Source organism: Plecotus auritus (assembly GCF_963455305.1).
Source record: "Plecotus auritus genome assembly, chromosome: 10".
NCBI classification, from domain to species: domain Eukaryota; kingdom Metazoa; phylum Chordata; class Mammalia; order Chiroptera; family Vespertilionidae; genus Plecotus; species Plecotus auritus.
In genome coordinates, this window is record NC_137785.1 from 37,388,632 (window position 1) to 37,407,548 (window position 18,917).

Here is an 18,917-nt window from a genome sequence, read left to right on the forward strand (position 1 = left end):
GACCCCCAGCTCCCTCCGATCACCCAGCTCTGCCCCTGCCCAGGCCCCAAACCTCTGGCAGGGGCTTGGGGCCTGGGCAGGGGACCCCCAGCTTCCTCTGATCACCAGCTACAGCCCTGTGAGGCCTGTAGCCTTGGTGCCTAGGCAGGGGCCCCCCAGCTCCCTCTGATCGCCTAGCTCTGCCCCTGCCCAGGCCCCAAGCCTCTGGCCGGGGCTTGGGGCCTGGGCAGGGGACCCCCAGCTCCCTCTGATCACCCAGCTCTGCCCCTGCCCAGGCCCCAAGCCTCTGGCTGGGGCTTGGGGCCTGGACAAGGGACCCCCAGCTCTCTCCAATCGCCCAATCACCCGGCTCCGCCCCTGCCCAGGCGCCAAGCCTCTGGCTGGAGCTTGGGGCCTGGGCAGGGGACCCCCAGCTCCCTCGGATCGGTCACCCGGCTCCGCCCCTGCCCTGGAGCCCCCTGGCTTAGGCCCTTCCCAGGTTGGTCAGGACCCATGGAAGCCTACCTTGGAGTGACCTGGGTGCTGAGAAAGTGCCCGGGACCCAGGCTGCTGGGCGCCTACGTATGCAAATTAACCCCCATCTTTATTGGGTTAATTTGCATACTCACTCTGATTGGCTGTTAGCGTAGCAGAGGTACGGTCAATTTACATGGTTGTCTATTATTAGGTACTAGAGACCTGGTGCACGAAATTCGTGTATGGGGGGGGGGTGTCCCTCAGCCCAGCCTGCACCCTCTCCAATATGGGACCCCTCAAGAAATGTCTGACTGCCTGTTTAGGATCGGGCCTAAACGGGCAGTCGGACATCCCTCTCACAATCCAGGACTGATGGCTCCCAACTGCTTGCCTGCCTGCCTTCCTGATTGCCCCTAACCGCTTCTGCCTGCCAGCCTGATCACCCCCTAACCACTCCCCTGCCAGCCTGATTGCCCCTAACTGCCCTCCCCTGCAGGCCTGGTCACCCCTAACTGCCCTCCCCGTTCGCCCCCAACTTCCCTCCTCTGCCGGCCTGGTCACCCCTAATTGCCCTCCCCTGCAGGCTTGATCGCCCCCAACTGCCCTCCCTGGCAGACCTGGTCCCTCCCAACTGCCCTCCCCTGCTGGCCATCTTGTGGTGGCCTTCTTGTGTCCACATGGGGGCAGCCATCTTTGACCACATGGGGGCAGCCATCTTGTGTGTTGGAGTGACGGTCAATCTGCATATTACTCTTTTATTAGATAGGATGATAGACTAGAGGCCCGGTGCACGAAATTCGTGCACGGTGTGTGTGTGTATGTATGTGTGTGTGTCCCTCAGCCCAGCCTGCACCCTCTCCAATCTGGGACATCCCTTTCACAATCCAGGACTGCTGGCTCCCAGCCGCTCACATGCCTGCCTGACTGATTGCCCCTAACTACTTCTGCCTGTCAGCCTGATCACCCCTAACCATTCCCCTGCTAGCCTGATTGACACCTAACTGCTCCCCTGCCGGCCTGGTCACCCCTAACTACCCTCCCCTGCCAGCCCAATTGCCCCTAACTGCCTTCCCCTGTAGGCCTGGTCACGCTTAACTGACCTCCCTTGCAGGCCTGGTCCCTCCCAACTGCCCTCCCCTGCTGGCCTGATGGCCCACAACTGCCCTCCCCTGCTGGCCATCTTATGGTGGCCATCTTGTATCCACATGGGGGCGGCCATCTTTGACCACATGGGGGCGGCTATCTTGTGTGTTGGAGTGATGGTCAGTTTGCATATTACCTCTTTATTATATAGGATTCCATTCTGGTTTTTCTGTTGACTAACATCCTCCACAACCTTCTCAAGAGACATGAGGGAGGGAAGGGTACCATCTTTGCTCCGGCAGTGAGAGTGCTGTCCTCTCAGCCCTGCTGCTGAGAGAAGAATGATTTATAAGGCCATCTAGCCCTCCTCAGAACCCCAACACCCTACTGGAGAGAAAATACTTGTGGTCTAAGACTGCGCTCGCCAAACGGTGGTCCATGGACTGCTGGTGATCTGTGAGTTCCGAAAAGTTGGCGACCGCTGGTCTAAGAGGTATTAATGGTCTCTTACTGGAATGTTTCCAGTGAATGGCAGTGAAACAGTTGTGCCTTGTGTAATAGCACCCTTGAAGTACCAACCTTTGATCTGTGCCAAGGTTCAGATAAACTGCATTCTCCTAACTTTAGGGGTGCCAGTCTGGAGTGCTGGATTTGACCATTCTGTTACAAACAGGGATCTTTTTTTTGTACAAACATTAAAACCTAGGAAAGGGTTATGACTTCAGCTTTGGGTCTGGTCATCAGAATGATACCACTAAAGTGTCTGGAGTTTAGAGACACCAACCTGAAGAGTCTTTGTGTTCTGGTCTCTTTGAGGTTGTTTCCCCTAACAAGGCATTTAAAATTATGGAACTGGAAGGAAACTTGTGGAAGGCTCCTTGAACAAGGAATCATTTTGTTCAAGGTGTTTCACATTTATTTTTATTGTCTAAAAATGTTCTTTTTAGCACCAAATGCCAGGCAGTTTCCCGATATCTATACCCAAGCAGAGAGGCTGGCTCTGAGTGAAGGGAGTTGAAAGTGGGGAGTTTAGTAGCCCTCTCTGCTCCGAGTTGACTTTGTGGGACACCTTCATTGATTTGTAGGGCTTTCTGGAACACAGGTGGAGAACCTGTGACTGCTGCAGTTCAGACCATCACTCTGTCAGCCAGAAGATGAATCTGAAGGTGTGATTCATCTAAGTCCCCCACAGAGCCAGGTCTTCCAACATTCACCTCTGCTCCCATGAATAGAGCCCGGATCCAGGCTTAGGTTGATCTTGTTTTGAGCTTGAGCCCTGCACCACCAGCTTTGAGAGGATGGGTCCCGCTTTGCTGTCTGATTTGTGAGCTCATGCTCTGGTGAGAGGGTGGAGGGCCATTGGCTTTTCATAAACCCTTTGAAAGTTCTTGGGAGGTTGCTAGGCCTGTGGCTCAGGGGCAACTAGTATGAGTAAAACAAGTTTTTATTAGCTTTTGATTTGGGTATTTGATCTTTGGTAGCTGAGTGTGTGTGTGATCCTAAGGGAAAGATACAGAGTAGACAAGAATGAGCACTTTTCCATGAAGCTGGAGGCAAGAAAGCGCCTACCTAGAGTATAAGCATATCTGACCTGGGCCAGGGGAAATGGCCCTGCGCCTTTTCCAGCTCCCTTATTTTGTCACACCCTGGAGTGGCTTCTCTTGTTCTTAGGATAACTACGAGGTCAGAGTTCTTAACATGCCCTTGAAGACCTGGCAGTGTTTGGCTCCTGCCAACCTCTCAGTCTCATTTATCAACCTACTCCTCTCCCTCTCCTCACTTTAGGCAACCACCTCTCTATTCCTCAAATTGACCACACTCCTACTTGGCTCAGAGCCTTTGCACATTCTGTTCCCTCTGAATGAAACTCTCTTCCCTCTGCACCCCTCCCCCACACTCCCTTTTAGTTAAAGACATTTTATTGCCCCTCTTTCCATTCTCAGCTAGAGCGTTGCTTTTTCAGAGGAGCCTTTCCTGACCTCCAAGAACAGGTCTGCTACCATTGAACATCATCCTTTTGTGTAGGGCAGTTATCTCATTTTGCATTATGTATTGATTGGTGACATTATTGATTAGGATCTGCCTCCCACCGGCTCCCACCCAGATTTTACGTTCCATGAGAGTAAGGACCACACTTGCTTTTACTCACCATTGCACCTTTGGTGTCTACTACAGTGCGTGGTGTGTGATACACATTCAGTATCTATTTGTTGAATGAATGAATGAATGAATGAATGAGTTCTTTCTTTTATATTTCCTGAGAGAGTAGCTGTGGCTGTCTAGAGTATTATATTAAAAAATAAGAATTTACCAAGTGCTTCTGTGTACTGGGTCCTGTGCTGAGCATCTTGGGTTGGTCTGGACTGATTGAGGCAAGTGCTGTGATTGACTAGCAGTGTCTGGCTTGGATGAGGGAAGTGTAAGAAAGGAAAGGAAAGAAGGGAGTTGGTGAATATTCAGAGAGTGTCCCTGATGTATCTCACTGATCCCTAGCACAAACATTTTGCTAATTTTTCTACCTTATTTTGACTTAAAATATTTTTAAATTTTTTTTAAAAATATATTCCATTGATTCTCTACAGAGAGGAAGGGAGAGGGACAGAGAGCCAGAAACATCGATGAGAGAGAAACATCGATCAGCTGCCTCCTGCACACACCCCACTGGGGATGTGCCCGCAACCAAGGCACATGCCCCTGACTGGAATCGAACCCGGGACCCTTCAGTCCGCAGGCCGACACTCCATCCACTGAGCCAAACCGGTTTCGGCTTGACTTAAAATATTTTTAAAAATTCAGCATTTCTCATGATTTTAAAAATCTGTATAATTATTTATCTCTTGTTCATTTTTAAAACTAATTGTCCTAAAGCTTACTTTACATATCTTTACTCAGTGTACCTTCTTATAATTTATACTGCTTCACATATAATTTAACATCCTTGCAACAGTATATTCTCATTTCCCTCCTGCCTTCGTCCTATTGTTGTCATTCATGTTACCTTTGCATATGCCACGAACACACAATACATTGCTGCTCTTTTTGTTGAAGATAGGCGTTGAACTTTAGAGCATTTAAAAGTAAGAAAAAAATAGTTTATTTTTACCTTCATTTATCCCAATTTCAGTGCTCTTTATTTCTTTGTGTAGACCCAAGTTTCTGTCTGGTATTATATTCCTTCTGTCTGAAGAATTTCCTTTAACGTTTTGTATAGAGTATGTCTGCTGGAGATTAATTCCCCTAGTTTTTGCCTGAGGAATTTTTTTTCTTTTTCATAAAAAGAGTTTTTGTTGGCTATCAAGTTATTGATTGAGAATATTTTCTTTCATCACTTTCAATTAATTTCTGATGCAAATATGTGTCATATTTACCAGATTGACCGTCATCTTTGTATAATTCAGATTCTTTATATCCATATTTTCTATCTTCTTGATCTGTCTCAGTCTGAAAGTATTGAGTTTAAATCTTCAGATTGTTTCCATTTTCTGTTGAATTTTTTAAAGTTAATTTTTTATCTATTCAGTGCAGAAAAGTTCATGACTATTATGTATTTAGGTTTGTATTTTTAATTAAAAAATCCTCCCTTTCTAATTGAATGCATTTTGCTCTTCAATTTTACTTTGATGTTCTTTACAAAATTTGATCCTGCCTAATACATTTTTGCTCTTTCTTTTAACTCTTATCACTAAGTGAATAAGTATGTAATGAATTCTTACAATTGTTAGGTTTTATGATTGTTGTTACTATTTATTATTCAGATGCTTTTACAGTAAAAAAGTTGTAGTACAACCCATAGTTGTACTTTTTAAAACATTTGAACTAATTATGTATTTTTCAGAAGAGTTGCATAGTACTCAAGAGTTCCCATATACCCCCTTAACCAGGTTTCATGATTGTTTTCGTCTGATACCATGTATATTTATCAAAACGAAGAAATTAACATCGGTGCTGCACTGTGAACTGAACTACAGACTTAATTAGGTGTCACCAGTATTTCCATGAATATCCTCTTCTGTTTCAGGATCCAATCCATATTGCATTTAGTTATTACTTTTCCTCAGTAACCTCCAATCTAAGGCAGTATTTTGGTCTTTCATTGCATTGCATGACCTTGACACTTTTTCAACAGTACTGGTCAAGTATTTTGTAGACTGTCCTCAATTTGGGTTTGTCTGATGTTTTTTTTTTCCCCATGAGGTAATGGGTTTGGGGATCATATCACCAAGGGGAAGTGGCCTTCTCAGTGAATCATATCAGAGTATATATGACATCAGCGTGGTTGATCACTAGTGCTATTACCTTGATCACTGGGGTTTGCCAGATTTCTCAGCTGTATAGTAACTATTTTTCCTTTGCTCACTCTGTTTGTTAGAAAGTAATTAAGTGCAGTCACTCAGGTGAGAGGAATTAAGCTCTGCCTCCTAAAGGGAGGGGTATCAATTGGTGGGCATCTGTTAAAACTATCATGGTGGTTAATTAATATGTCAGGGGAGATACTGTGAGGCTATGCAAATACCCATTTCTCTCTGAAGTTTTACCCACTTATTTTAGCATTTTTTGTGTGAATCTTGCCTGTACCATTTATTACTGTATATTCTAAAGCTGGTTTCTCTGTGTCCCTTATTCTTTTAAATTTATTATTGGAATACTTCTATAAGGACCGTTTAACCCTTTTCCCTGTTTGTTTAATTATTCCAGAATAAGCAGACTTTAGATAGCAAATATTTTAGACTTTGTGGGCGATAGGTCTCTGTCACATGATTAACTCTACTCTTTAGTGTGAAACAGCCATAGATACATAAATGGCTGGGCATGGTTATGTTCCAAAAAATCTTAGTTGTTGTTGTTAATCCTCACCAGAGTGGAAGAGAGGGGGAGAGACAGAGAGAGAGAGAGGAATCATTGATGTGAGAGAGAGACATCTATTGGTTGCCTCCTGCACATGCCCTGACCGGGGCTGGGGATTGAGCCTGCAACCAAGGTACATGCCCTTGGCTGGAATTGAACCTAAAACCCTTCAGTCCACAGGCCGACACTCTATCTACCGAGCCAAGGGCAGGGCAATAAATCTTCATTTTTTAAAGACAGGCATCAGGCCAGATTTGGCTTGCAGGCCAGCTTCTGATAATTCATTCATTTTTATTTATTTTTTTTATAACAGAGGAACTCACGGATATTTATTTTATTCTTGGGGTTATAAATGTAGTACTGCAGCTGTTTATTTTGTTATTCAAATTGTTTCAGCTTTTGCCATTGGGAACTTTTTCAGTGGGCTCCTTAGGCATTCCCCCATCATTGTCTTTATTTACTTATTTTTGCACACTTTCTTATTTTCTGGCACTATGAGATCCTCCAAGCTCATTTTTCAAATGTGTAGTTTATATTTTGTCCCTTTACACATGCGTTGTCTTCCTCCTCATCGGAAGGTTCATTGAACTGGTTTTAAAATACTTAAATTTACAATACTTATTTTTTTCAACTTGTGATCTGGCATTTAATGCTCTCTGAAGTCTGCCTGATTTTGTCCTACCATTTTGGTTGGGGTAGGGTTGTTGTGTGTGTGTGGGGAGTTTAATTTTTTGAAATTAAGAAGTTTTGCAAGAGTAGAGATAAAGTTGATTGACTTTCAACCTCTACTTTTTACACCACAGAGATCTTTTTTTGACAGACAGACTCAAGATACAGAGATTTCTTCTATACATCTTCTTAGTGTTCTTGTTCCATTTTGATTTTTCCCTCTGCTAGACTAATATTGGCAGAGTGTCTATTTCTCATTTTCCTTAATGTTTTCTTTAAAAACCTGTGTTCTTCTGCATTCTTGGAGAGCTTTTCAAGTATGTTGTCCATCTCACTGATTTGATTCTCAGCATTTGAATTCTGTCCTTTCCTGGTTCCAATGGGCATTTTATTTCTTTGCTTGCATTTTTCCCTGTGGTTTCCTTTCATCCTTTCTTATGTAAATGAGTCTTCTTTTATTTCCGTTTCTTTATCTACCTGTTGGTTTTATTTCATCACTTATCCTTTTTGCCTCTCTCAAAAACAGAGCTCATATTTTCTGCAGTATTTGAAAAGATGACACAAATATTATCATTAAATGTATAGTAATACTTTTCTTAGATTTTATTGAGAATTTTTAGTTAGGATCATATTCTTATATGCTTTAGGAGTTTTTATAAATATGAGATTACTATTACCAGTATTTAATCTGTGTGTTTTTGATCAAAGAAAGGTCTCTCTGGTTTTGCATTTTCCAGTAGAGTGTGTGTGTGGATTCTTCTTGGCCCCTCATTATTTGGATGCCACTGAGTTCCCCATTCAGACTTTCACCCAGAGGTGCTTAAACTACATGGCATGGAGCTGAGTGTCTTGGTCTGTTTTCCTGGTGTAGTTTTGCTGGATGGAAAAGGAAGTGCCACCTCTTTGTACTGCCTTATCTGACTAGAGGATCTGAAGCAATCAGTCTTCTAGACCTGGCACAGCCCATACCTGTTGCTCCACAAAATTCTCTTGTCTTTATTTTTCCCAAGGACTTCAAACATCAAGTTGTAATGATGTGGTCCCTGTACCTTTCTACCCCCAAGGGAGCCATCCCAGGATGTTGAAAGGATACACAAAGAGAGGTCCGGTGGATGTGTGGCCTGAGATCTAGAATCAGGGATTGTCTAGGGATGGCTGCTCTGGTATATGTCTGAGCAGACAGTAGGCATGGTCATCTTCCTTTATTCTTTCTCCCCTCCCTCCCTCTCACCCTCTCTCCCTCCCTTTCTTATTTATTTTTTATTAATTCTCACCCAAGGATATTTTTCCCATTGCTTTTTAGAGAAAGTGGAAAGAAAGGAAGAAGGGGAAGAGAGAAACATTGATGTGAAAGAAAGAGACATCAGTTGGTTGCTTCCCACACATGCCCTGACCAGGGCCAGGGATCAAACCTGCAATCCAAGTACATGCCCTTGACCGGGAATCGAACCCATGACCCTTTGGTGCCTGGGCCGGTGCTCTAACCACTGAGCTACGCCAGCCAGGGCCATTTTCCTTTATTCTTTATTGGCCTTGCTCTTTGCATTCAGAGGTTCAGACATGTACTTGTAACCCAAAGTTTCTCAACCCAACCTCATTTGGTGTGGGGGCATTCCTTCAAGTCTGGAAAATCTTTGGTATCTTGGGCTCCCGAGTTATTATAATTTTATATGCTGTTTCACTTTGTGGGGAGCTGGGATAGGAAATATGATTGACGATTTGTCTGTTTCCATTTGGGCCAATGGAGAGTTGGAGCAGAAGGTGAAGGAGACACATGGCATGCTCCTCAGGAGAGTCAAGCTCAGGAGGCCACTCCTAGGCCATGTAAAGGTGCAATAGGTTTTCTGTGACCTTGGCAGGGGTTGAAGGTGAGCGTCTGAAGCTGCAGATATGCTGCCAGCCTCTATCAGGTTGGGCCCACTGGACAGGATTACATATAGTGAAGTCATTGAAAGCATGGGTCTGGAGCCAAGATGCCTTGGATCAAGTCTTACTTAGGTCTCTGCTGATTGTTAGAGACAGGGCCTTGGCCAAGACTCTTCACCTCTGGTGCCTCAATTTTATCATTTATAAAAAAAGAGAATACAATTACTTGCCTTGTTGGGTTATTCTGAAGATCAAACGAGTTCATGTGTGTAACAAATAGTTGATATGCAGGGATCACATACAAGTGGCTGGCACTTTGTATATGTGGAATACATGTTAGGTGGTGGAGGTGGTGTTTGGTTAATCTACCAGTGGGAAACTGAGGAGGAAGGTGGGGAGTGACCCTCTCTGCTTGATCAGGCCTCTCATTGGTCCAAATTTGCTCCATCTCTGAAGGCCCAGTTTGGTCTCAGCTTAAATTGTTTTTTTCTCAGAGGAACCTTCCTGCCCATCCTATCTGAGGTAACTCTGTCCCAATGCCATTCTTTCTCACAGCACCTTTCTCTTCACCATCAGAGCACTTTCCATCCTTTGTTAGTATATGGTATTTTGTGATCATTCATTTAAGGGCTGTGTCCCCTACCAGCCTGATGGTTTCCCACTGATGCAGTGTGGCCAGGTGGCTAAGAGCTTGGGCTGAGGAATCAGACGAACTAGGGTTCCAATCTTGGCTAACCACCTACTGACTGTGATCCAGGGAAAGTTACCTACCTTCTTGGAGCCTCAATTTCCTCACCTGTCAAATGATGTTAGAATAATAATGTCTAGCTTAAAGCCTGGGTGTGGAGGCAAAATCTAACACCTTGTAGGTAAGTGCTTAGCACAGTTCCTGGAACTTTGTATGTATGTATGTATCTATCTATCATCTATCTATATAAAGAGGTAATAAGCAAATTGTCCAGGACGCCGTAACATCACGACCGCTCAGGAGGAGGCTGCACACGCAGGTGGGCGGGAGGGAACTGTGTGCGAGGTAAGGCAAGCCACGGATGGCGCAGACCTGGAATGGAGACAGGGGAGCCTGCCCGCCGTGGTGCACCAGCAGTCCTGCCTCTGTGCATGAGCTGCAGAGGAAACACCTCTCTGACCACTCATTGGCTAAGCTCCCGGTACGCCACTCACAGAGTTCTTGGTAACTTGAGTAATAAGAATCCAAGACAGTGATCTAGGGTTTTTCCACCTCACTCCTGGAGGAAAAAATGAAGGTCTGCTGCTGGAGGATAAGAAATGTCATATCCTGCCCTAGCTGGTTTTGCTCAGTGGATAGAGCCTTAGCCTGCCAACTGCAGGGTCCGGGTTTGATTCTGATCAAGGGCATGTGCCTAGGTTGCAGGCTTTTCCCTGGCCGGGGCCCAGGTCAGGGCTCATGCAGGAGGCAACCAATCAAAATGTTCCTCTCACTTTGATGTTTCTCTCTGTCTTTCTCTCTCTCTTCCACGCTCTCTAAAAATCAATGGAAAAATATCCTCAGATGAGGATAAAAAAAAGGAAAGAAAGAAATGTCATATCCTATGAAAGAGACATCTTGAAAATGCTAAAGAAAGTTGTCATTTTTTTGTGGTGAAGAAACTGGAGTCCGTGTTGATGAAAACAACTTGGCGGCTGCAGTGGCTGGCAATGGCAGCAGCGGGGTGATGGGGCTGGCGCCTTCCCCTGATCAGTCCGGTCGCCTCCCGCAGAGGGAGGCCAGACTGTGGCTTAGGCCTGCTCCACACGGGGAGTGGGACTAAGCTGTCAGTAGGACATCCCCTGAGGGCTCCTGGACTGTGAGAGGGGGCAGGTTGGGCTGAGGGAACTCCCCCCCCCAGTGCATGAATTTTGTGCACCGGGCCTCTAGAACTATCTAATAAAAGAGTAATATGCAAATTGACCACACCTCCACTACATTCACAAGCCACGCCCACCAGCCAATCAAGAGCGAGTATTCAAATTAACCCAACCAAGATGGCTGCAGCCACGGAGCGAGCAGGAAGCTTGGGTTTCCCTGGCAATGGAGGAAGCCAAGCTTCCTGCACACCCTGGCCGGCCCTGGACTCCACTCAAGGCTACAAAGTTTCAATTATAGAAGATAAATAAATCCCAACAAAAATGGCAGCAGCCACAGAGCTGGAAAGAGCAGGAAGCTTGGGTTGCCCCCGGTGATGGAGGAAGCCAAGCTTCCTGGCCTGCCTTGGCCTCCACTCAAGGCTACAAAGTTTCAATTATAGAAGATAAATAAATCCCAACAAAAATGGCTGCAGCCACAGAGCAAGCAGGAGGCTTGGGTTTCCCTGGTGATGGAGGAAGCCAAGCTTCCTGGCCTGCCCTGGCCTCTGCTCAAGGCTACAAAGTTTCAATTATAGAAGATAAATAAATCCCAGATACCAGGGTCTCCGCTTGGGTCGCCGGGGGGTGTGGCTGGCCTGTAAACTACCACAGGCCCCTCGCCCAGGCCACCCCATGCCCCAAGAGAACCCCCACCCTGATCCTGGACACCCTTCAGGGCAAACCAGCCGGCCCCCACCCGTGCACCAGGCCTCTATCCTATCTAATAAAAGAGTAATATGCAAATTGACCATCACTCCAACACACAAGATGGCTGCCCCCATGTGGACACAAGATGGCTGCCATAAGATGGCCAGCAGGGTAGGGCAGTTGGGAGAGACCAGGCCTGCAAGGAGGGCAGTTGTGGGTGATCAGGCCAGCAGGGGAGGGCAGTTGGGAGGGACCAGGCCTGCAGGGGAGGGCAGTTAGGGGTGACCAGGCCTGCAGGGGAGGGCAGTTAGGGGCAATCAGGCTGGCAAGGGAGCAGTTAGGCATCAATCAGGCTGGCAGGGGAGTGGTTAGGGGGTGATCAGGCTGGCAGGCAGAAGCGGTTAGGGACAATCAGGAAGGCAGGTGAGCAATTGGGAGCCAGCAGTCCTGGATTGTGAGAGGGATGTCTGACTGCCCTGTTAGGATTGGGCCTAAAGGGACATCCCCAGATTGGAGAGGGTGCAGGCTGGGCTGAGAGACACACACCCCCGTGCACGAATTTCATGCACCGGGCCTCTAGTTTATATATAAGAGGCTAATATGCCAAGTGTTTCTCTAACCATCTGACCGGTCACTATGATGTGTACTGACTACCAGGGGGCAGACGCTCAACACAGGAGCTGCCATGACGCACACTGGCCCTTTACAAAGAAACGGCACTGTGGACCTAGCACCGACAAAGTAATACTTGGTTTCTCCCAAATGGTACACAGGCCCCACCACCACCCTGGAGCGACACCCCACCAAATCGCACCCGACGCTGCCGAGACCCAATGGCGCAAAATGCGGCCCACAGCCCAGCCCAGCCCAAAATGGTCACTGTTGGTGCCAGGTAATGACTTCATGTAGCAACGCCTGGCTTCCTCTCCCTAGTGACTAGCCTCCTTGGAGTTTCTTCAGCCTGGGAACATGACTTGCTTTATAGCCAGGTGCAAACATTTTATACTTTAACCAAATATTTGTGAAGTGTTTTCCTGTGCCTCATCTCATTTGATCCTCACAGAAGTCCTGGAGTAGGTAGATAGGAGACTCTGTAGAATCCTATTTTCTTTTCATTAGCCGGAAAATGGAGATTTAGAAAGTTTAGAAACTTGACCCGACTGAAAAGAAGTAAGAAATGATGGACCTTGAAAATGACTTCAGGTTTTCTCACTGTGCAGAATATAGTCAAACACTGCTGCAGTTAAATATTTTACCCTTTGTTCTCCCTGTGTGATCTACAATAATAATCTGTTTCATGTTGATATTTACTGCTGAGTTGTTGACAATTACCTGAAAGAGAAGTTGGGGTGCTTCACTGGGCTGGAAAAAGTTCAGTTAAATCAGAAAGCAGGTCTAATTAAGCAAGTTTATTCTGTATATATAAAAGGCTAAGTTGACTCACACATGCATGATACATATAAAGCTCTTGCTGGCATCAGTCACATGCATGTGTTTTGATCTGTCATTGTCGATCGTGAATTTGGTTGACACTTCTATTATAGAGATAGGGTGAATAGCGATATTAAAATATTTCTTCTAATTAACTTCCTTTCAATGTGATGAATCCGTGCACCAGGCCACTAGTGTTCTAATAATGGTGATTGCCATAATTATTTTTCCTAATGAGATAGCTATCCATTCGTCATTGTGGCACCACTAATAATGCATCAGAATTCTCCTGCTCCCACCTGCAGTAGAATGGCATGCCATATTAGCTGCAATTACAGAGAGTAAATGTTATTAATGATTTGATTGAACTCTAAGGAATAGTCCATAGTCTCAGATTGCTTGTCTTTGAAAAGAGAAGCTGGCGGGTGTGTGTGAGCACAAAGTTTTAAAATATCACCCACGCGGTGGTTATCAAGTGCATGGAAAAGGGAAGGGGATTGATGGGGTTGTCACCATGTGAAGGGTGGAGGGGGTCCTGTGCAGGTAGGGGGTGGAGGCATCAGGAGCCAGCCCCTAGCACTTGGAGGCCCAGGTCTCTGTTGTCAGCAGGTGTGTGGAGTTAGGGGATAGTGGTGGAGATTGGGGGAGCTTAAGAGGAAGAAAGAATTTCTTGGACAGAGAAGGTTGCAATCCTTCGCAAGATCACATCATGAATAACATGGGCCTTTGTTAGCAACAGAACAAATTAGAATTCTGATTCTATTTGTGATGCTCCTGAGAAAACGAGGAGAAGAGGGTCAGGAAACTTACACGATATCTGAGGGAGGAGATTAAGTCCCAGCAGATGGGGTATGATGGGGTATAAACTCCTTGTGGGCATTTTGGTCTTTCAGAAAAAATCAATTGTTTTCTAAACCTAAAAAAAAACTTTAAAAAATGTTTAGAGTGTGCAGGAAATAATGTATATACCAGCACTTTTGTCCTCTGAAGTTTCATACGTATTAGAGCAATTCCACTCACCTCCTTGTGCTCTGTAGTGTTCAAGGCACTTTACTGTCCCCATTGTATTTCTTTCTTTCTTCCAATAATCTTTCAGGTAGCGGCTGCCATTGCTATTATTATTGTTGTTATTATTATTGCTATTACTGTTTTACAGATGGGGACACTGAGGGCCAGAGTGGTTGGGCAATTTGCCCAGGGTCATGTGGGTAGAAAGAGGTGGAACCCACAGTTTTTCCTCCCCACACATCAGACTATTAGGGACAATCCTGTTAATAGGGTTCATTGTTGTCATTGGGTTAATTTGAGTAGAAATGGTGGTCAAGCCATGCAGTGGATTTGTGGATGGGACCAGAGGTGAAAGCAGTGACCTTTCTGTCACCTATAAAGCACTTGTGACTCTGTGACTCAATCCTCCAGTAATGTGGAGGGGGAAAAACCAAGCTGCCCCTCCCCCCACCTTTGTTGTGGTTCCAATTAGGGGTGTTGACACTGCACCCTTGCTGACTCCCCAGATTTCTCCAGCAACCCTGCTTTGAGAGCCATCTAAGTGGTGGACTTTGTCATCTTCCCAGGGAGGCATTGCATATTCTAAGAGGGTCATATTCTGCAGGATAGGGAAACAATCTGTCTTTAGATTACCATCAAGGTTTGTATTCACAGGAGGATTTGCAAGATTAAATGACCTTTACTTTGGAATGCAAAACTACTTATTTGTATACTCTCCACAACTACCCTATGACGTACTGTTATTTCCCCCTTGCTAGATGAGTCATCTGAGGCCCAAAGAGGTTTAGTAAGTTGCTCAAGAACACATGATAGAAGGCTTTGCAGGAGATTGAAGCCAGATAGTCTTGCTCCATGGCCCATGCTCTTAAATACTATACCACACTCATTTGGATGAATGAGTGCTATCCAGCCACCATTTATTCTAGAATTCACTTCTCTACTCACCCTTTTACCCGTCACCCATCCATCCAGCCATCAGTCCATTTACCCATCCTTTTATTCATCCCTGATTCTACTATCCTCCCACCTGTTTATTCTTCCACCAGCCATCCATTTTTCCATTCACCTGTCCACGTACCTATCCACCTACAAACCTATTCATTGTGTTGGCTCTTTGTCTAGCGTGGTTTTCTGCTTCATCTGGGGAAGAAGTTTCTCCATCCTGGGGGCCAAGCATATGCTTTCTAAAGCTGGAGACCCTCTTGTCAACACAAATTCCTTAGCTCCCAAGCCATATCTGGGCTTGCTCCTGACTCTTGTAGGTTGGTGTTCTCAGGAATGCTGTTGTTTGCTTGTTCACTTTCCTCCCTCTGTCAACCTGTGGAGGTTTTCCCCCTTCAACATCCTTCAAATGTGCAAACTGCAGGCTCTTCCAGAAACACTCTTGACTTCCTGAACATTATCATAAATGAATGCTTAGCTAGTCCCATTCCCTGACCCAAAGATTGGAAGTTATATTAGTTTTGTATGATTTTACTTTTTAAAACTGTTAGAGTTTGTATTATACTGCTAAAAATTATTTACTAAATTTAAAACAGATGTTCACAGGGCATTTTATAAGGAAATAAATTTTAATAGAAGTAAGCCTATTTGATTGAAGATTAATCAATTAAGGAGACAATTAAAATTGTCTACAAAGAAGCAGTATTATGAAGATGCAGTATGTCTTAGCTATTTGCTTATTTATTTAGTGCAAAGCAATGGAAGTCATTTAATTATTTTTCATAGCCTCTGTTGTGGTACAAAAATTTCAGTGTTCAAAATTTTCTTATTTTTTATTATGGAAAAAATTAAACATAAAAATTTAAACATGTTAACAGTCATATAATGAACCTCCACATACCCATTCCCCACCTTCAACAATTATCAACTATATACCCACTTTCCCCCTCTCATATTATTTTTTCTTTTTATAAACTTCTAGGTTGTTACTTAATGTCAAATTTCTATTCTAGAAAAGTATATTATGTTGACATTGAAATATAATAAATGTTTGAATATAATTTTTTAATCTTTCCTTGAAATTTTGCTTGTTGGGGGTAGAACATTAAAATTTTCTGTCACTTTTTTAAATTAAAAAATTCAAATCTATAGCAAAGTTGAAAGGTTAATAAATGACCCTCACATACCCTTCACCTAGATACACTGGTTGTTAGCGTTAGGACTGGCATTTTCCTAAGTGTGTTTTTCCATGGGATTACTTGAAGACAGAGGAGATTATCTTACATTTGAAGGTATGAAGACAGTAGCACATGGCTTTACAGCCAGATGGATTTAGGTTCAGATCTCACCCCTCTTAGCCCTGCATTGTAGGGGAGTTGCCCCATCCTCAATCCCTTCTTCTATCAAATGGGAGTAATAATAGCATGAATACACTCATGGGTTATACAACGCACATAATAGGGTCTTTGCAAATATTACCTATCACCTTGCCTCAGTTTCACCCCCTGTGTTGCAGCATGGGACTCTGAATGGGGGGAATTGGGCTTTGGCAAATCAATTCATTTTTATCAATATGGAAGATTTTTGTTATTGAGAGTTGGTATGGCGTAATGATTAAGAAAATACATCTCGGGGGAGTGTGGTTCCAATCCCAGCCCTGCCTTTACCAGATTGGAATTTGGTGAGTGATTTCATCTCTCTGAGCCCAAGTTTCCTCACTGTAAAATGGGGTTAAAAAGAATACCTACCGCACTGGGTTGTTGTCAGGACAAAAGGAAATAGGGACATCCATGCCCAGCATTTAGTGTAATGTCTGCCTCATCTGTGCCCAATCAATATTACTAATCATTAGTATTATAAGTAAGGATACATCAGCATAGTAGTGCCTACCATATAAATGCTTAATAAATATTATGTATTATTTATTATTATTATTATTAGTAGTAGTAGTAGTAGTAGTAGTAGCAGCAGCAGCAGCAGCAGCAGTAGTAGGGGTGAAAAACTAACAGCAAATTGGCCTTTAAAAGTCTAATTCTACTTTGGTGCAATGAAAAGAATAAAGATCTTTAATGAAAACTTGCAGTGTGATTTCAAGCAAGAATAAACCTTGGATGGATGGACAGACAGATGCCACCAGCCAGGCATAGCATCAGTAAATCACGGGAAATGACCAGGTACCTTGGGTTCCATTCAGTGATGTCCTAAAATAAACCAGCCACCTTGAATGCTCCTGAAAGTGTCACGGTTGTTGCCCCCAGAACGTAGCCTAAGTCCTGAGGGCTTTGTGCTGTTCTTGTTGTCTGGGACTGATTTTTTCCTTTCTCTCTTTCCTGGCTCTCATCTTGTATACCAGGTCGAAAGGATTGTAGACAAGAGGAAGAACAAGAAAGGAAAATGGGAGTACCTCATCCGATGGAAAGGCTATGGGAGCACAGAGGACACATGGGAGCCAGAGCACCATCTGCTGCACTGTGAGGAGTTTATCGATGAATTCAATGGGCTGCATGTGTCCAAGGACAAGAGGATCAAGTCAGGGAAGCAGGCCAGCGCCTCCAAGCTCCTGCGCGACAGCCGAGGCCCATCGGTGGAGAAACTCTCCAATAGACCTTCAGAATCTGGGAAGAGCAAGGGGACTTCTCATAAACGGAAGCGAATCAACCCTTCCCTGTCCAAGCCGAAGAAAGGGTATCCAGCCAAGCCCCCTGCGGCAGGCGACAGGGCCGCCAAGACGGTGTCTTACAGGACTACCCCCAGTGGATTGCAAATAATGCCCCTGAAAAAGGCTCAAAATGGAATGGAAAATGGGGACACTGGATCCGAGAAGGACGAGAGGCACTTTGGAAACGGGTCCCACCAGCCTGGCTTGGATTTGAATGACATTGGCGAGCAAGACCTGGGCGAGTGTGATATCACCCATGCGGCACTAGCAGAGAACGGGCTCGGTATGTGGCTTGTCTTTCTCCTGCATTTGGCTTCAGCCATGGCGGGTGGGGGCTTTGCATGCACACACAAGACCCCCATCTTCCCCTGACTTTTAGCTAGGCAGTAATTCTCCCTTGGTCTCTCTCACCCAGGGCCATGTGGGCTTGGCCATGGGCTCACATTGGTTACAGATACCCATGAATGTAGGGTAGGGCAGGCCAGTGGTACTCCAGCCAAGGGCTGGAATGGGTCCAAAATTCCTGACTGCACTTGAAGACACCCGAGGCCATGGTAACCATCCTAGACGTTCTCCTGTGAGGGTATCTCAAAGTCCTGACCTACCAGGATCTGAGGCTCATGTCCCCTGAGGGCCAGTGCCTTTTCGGGGTGGCACACATCTCTCAGAGCCCTTGCTTTCAATCTCCTAGGGTGCCTGGCAGTGTAGCCCACAGAAGTGAGGTCTGGGTTGGAGTCTGGTCCTCCTCAGACCCAGTTTGGACTTGGATTTTACGAACTCATATGTAAGCTGAAGCTTCTTGCCCCTCATCTATAGCTAACATGCATGACCTTTCCCCATTTCTGAGTTACATCCTACATGCTGCCCTGTCCCATCCTGTGCACATTCTTTTGGTTGGCCCCTAACTTCTTACTCCATCCTGGAAGTAACAGCAAAGATGATAGAATTCCTCCCCCTTACCCAGTTCCCAAAGGCAAACTTAAAGACAGAGGAGGCAATAACCCAGGTAATTCAAACTCCCAAGCCGGACATTTCTCTAATAGTCAAATTGCTCCCAGACTGAGTCCTTATGGCCGAGTCTTCCAGGTTAGCTGTGTGTACCTCCTACGTGCACTCCCCCAGTTCTTAGATATCTGTGTGTCTATTTGGTGACATTTTTTCCCTTTGCTGCCAGAACCCTGAGCCTTGGGATGTCAGGAAATCCTGCACGAGTGTGGAGTGCCTGTGCTCAACAGAGTAGGGCCCTCAATGGCCTGGGTGGAACCAGGGTGTGGGTGGGAACGGGTGCATGGACACCGGTGGGACAGGCTAGAAGAGCTCCCGGAGGGATGGGTGATGGTGCTTTCAGAGTTCCGAGTGCTCAGTGTGTCCCGCTGGGGAGAGTGTGATATCTTTAGGGACTTTTGCCGGGGAATCTGAGCAATCCCTTGCAGGTTCCTCCTTC

At 45.3% G+C, this 18,917-nt stretch overlaps 1 protein-coding gene across 1 annotated transcript in view; it reads left to right on the forward strand.

Moving 5' to 3' along the window:
• Window positions 1–18,917, forward strand: part of CDYL2 (chromodomain Y like 2) — a 173,374-nt gene that overhangs the window by 103,806 nt on the left and 50,651 nt on the right. The window contains exon 2 of the mRNA XM_080643608.1: window positions 17,168–17,756. Within this exon, the coding sequence (XP_080499734.1) occupies window positions 17,168–17,756 (589 nt within the window). The remainder of the gene's footprint in view (window positions 1–17,167; window positions 17,757–18,917) is intronic.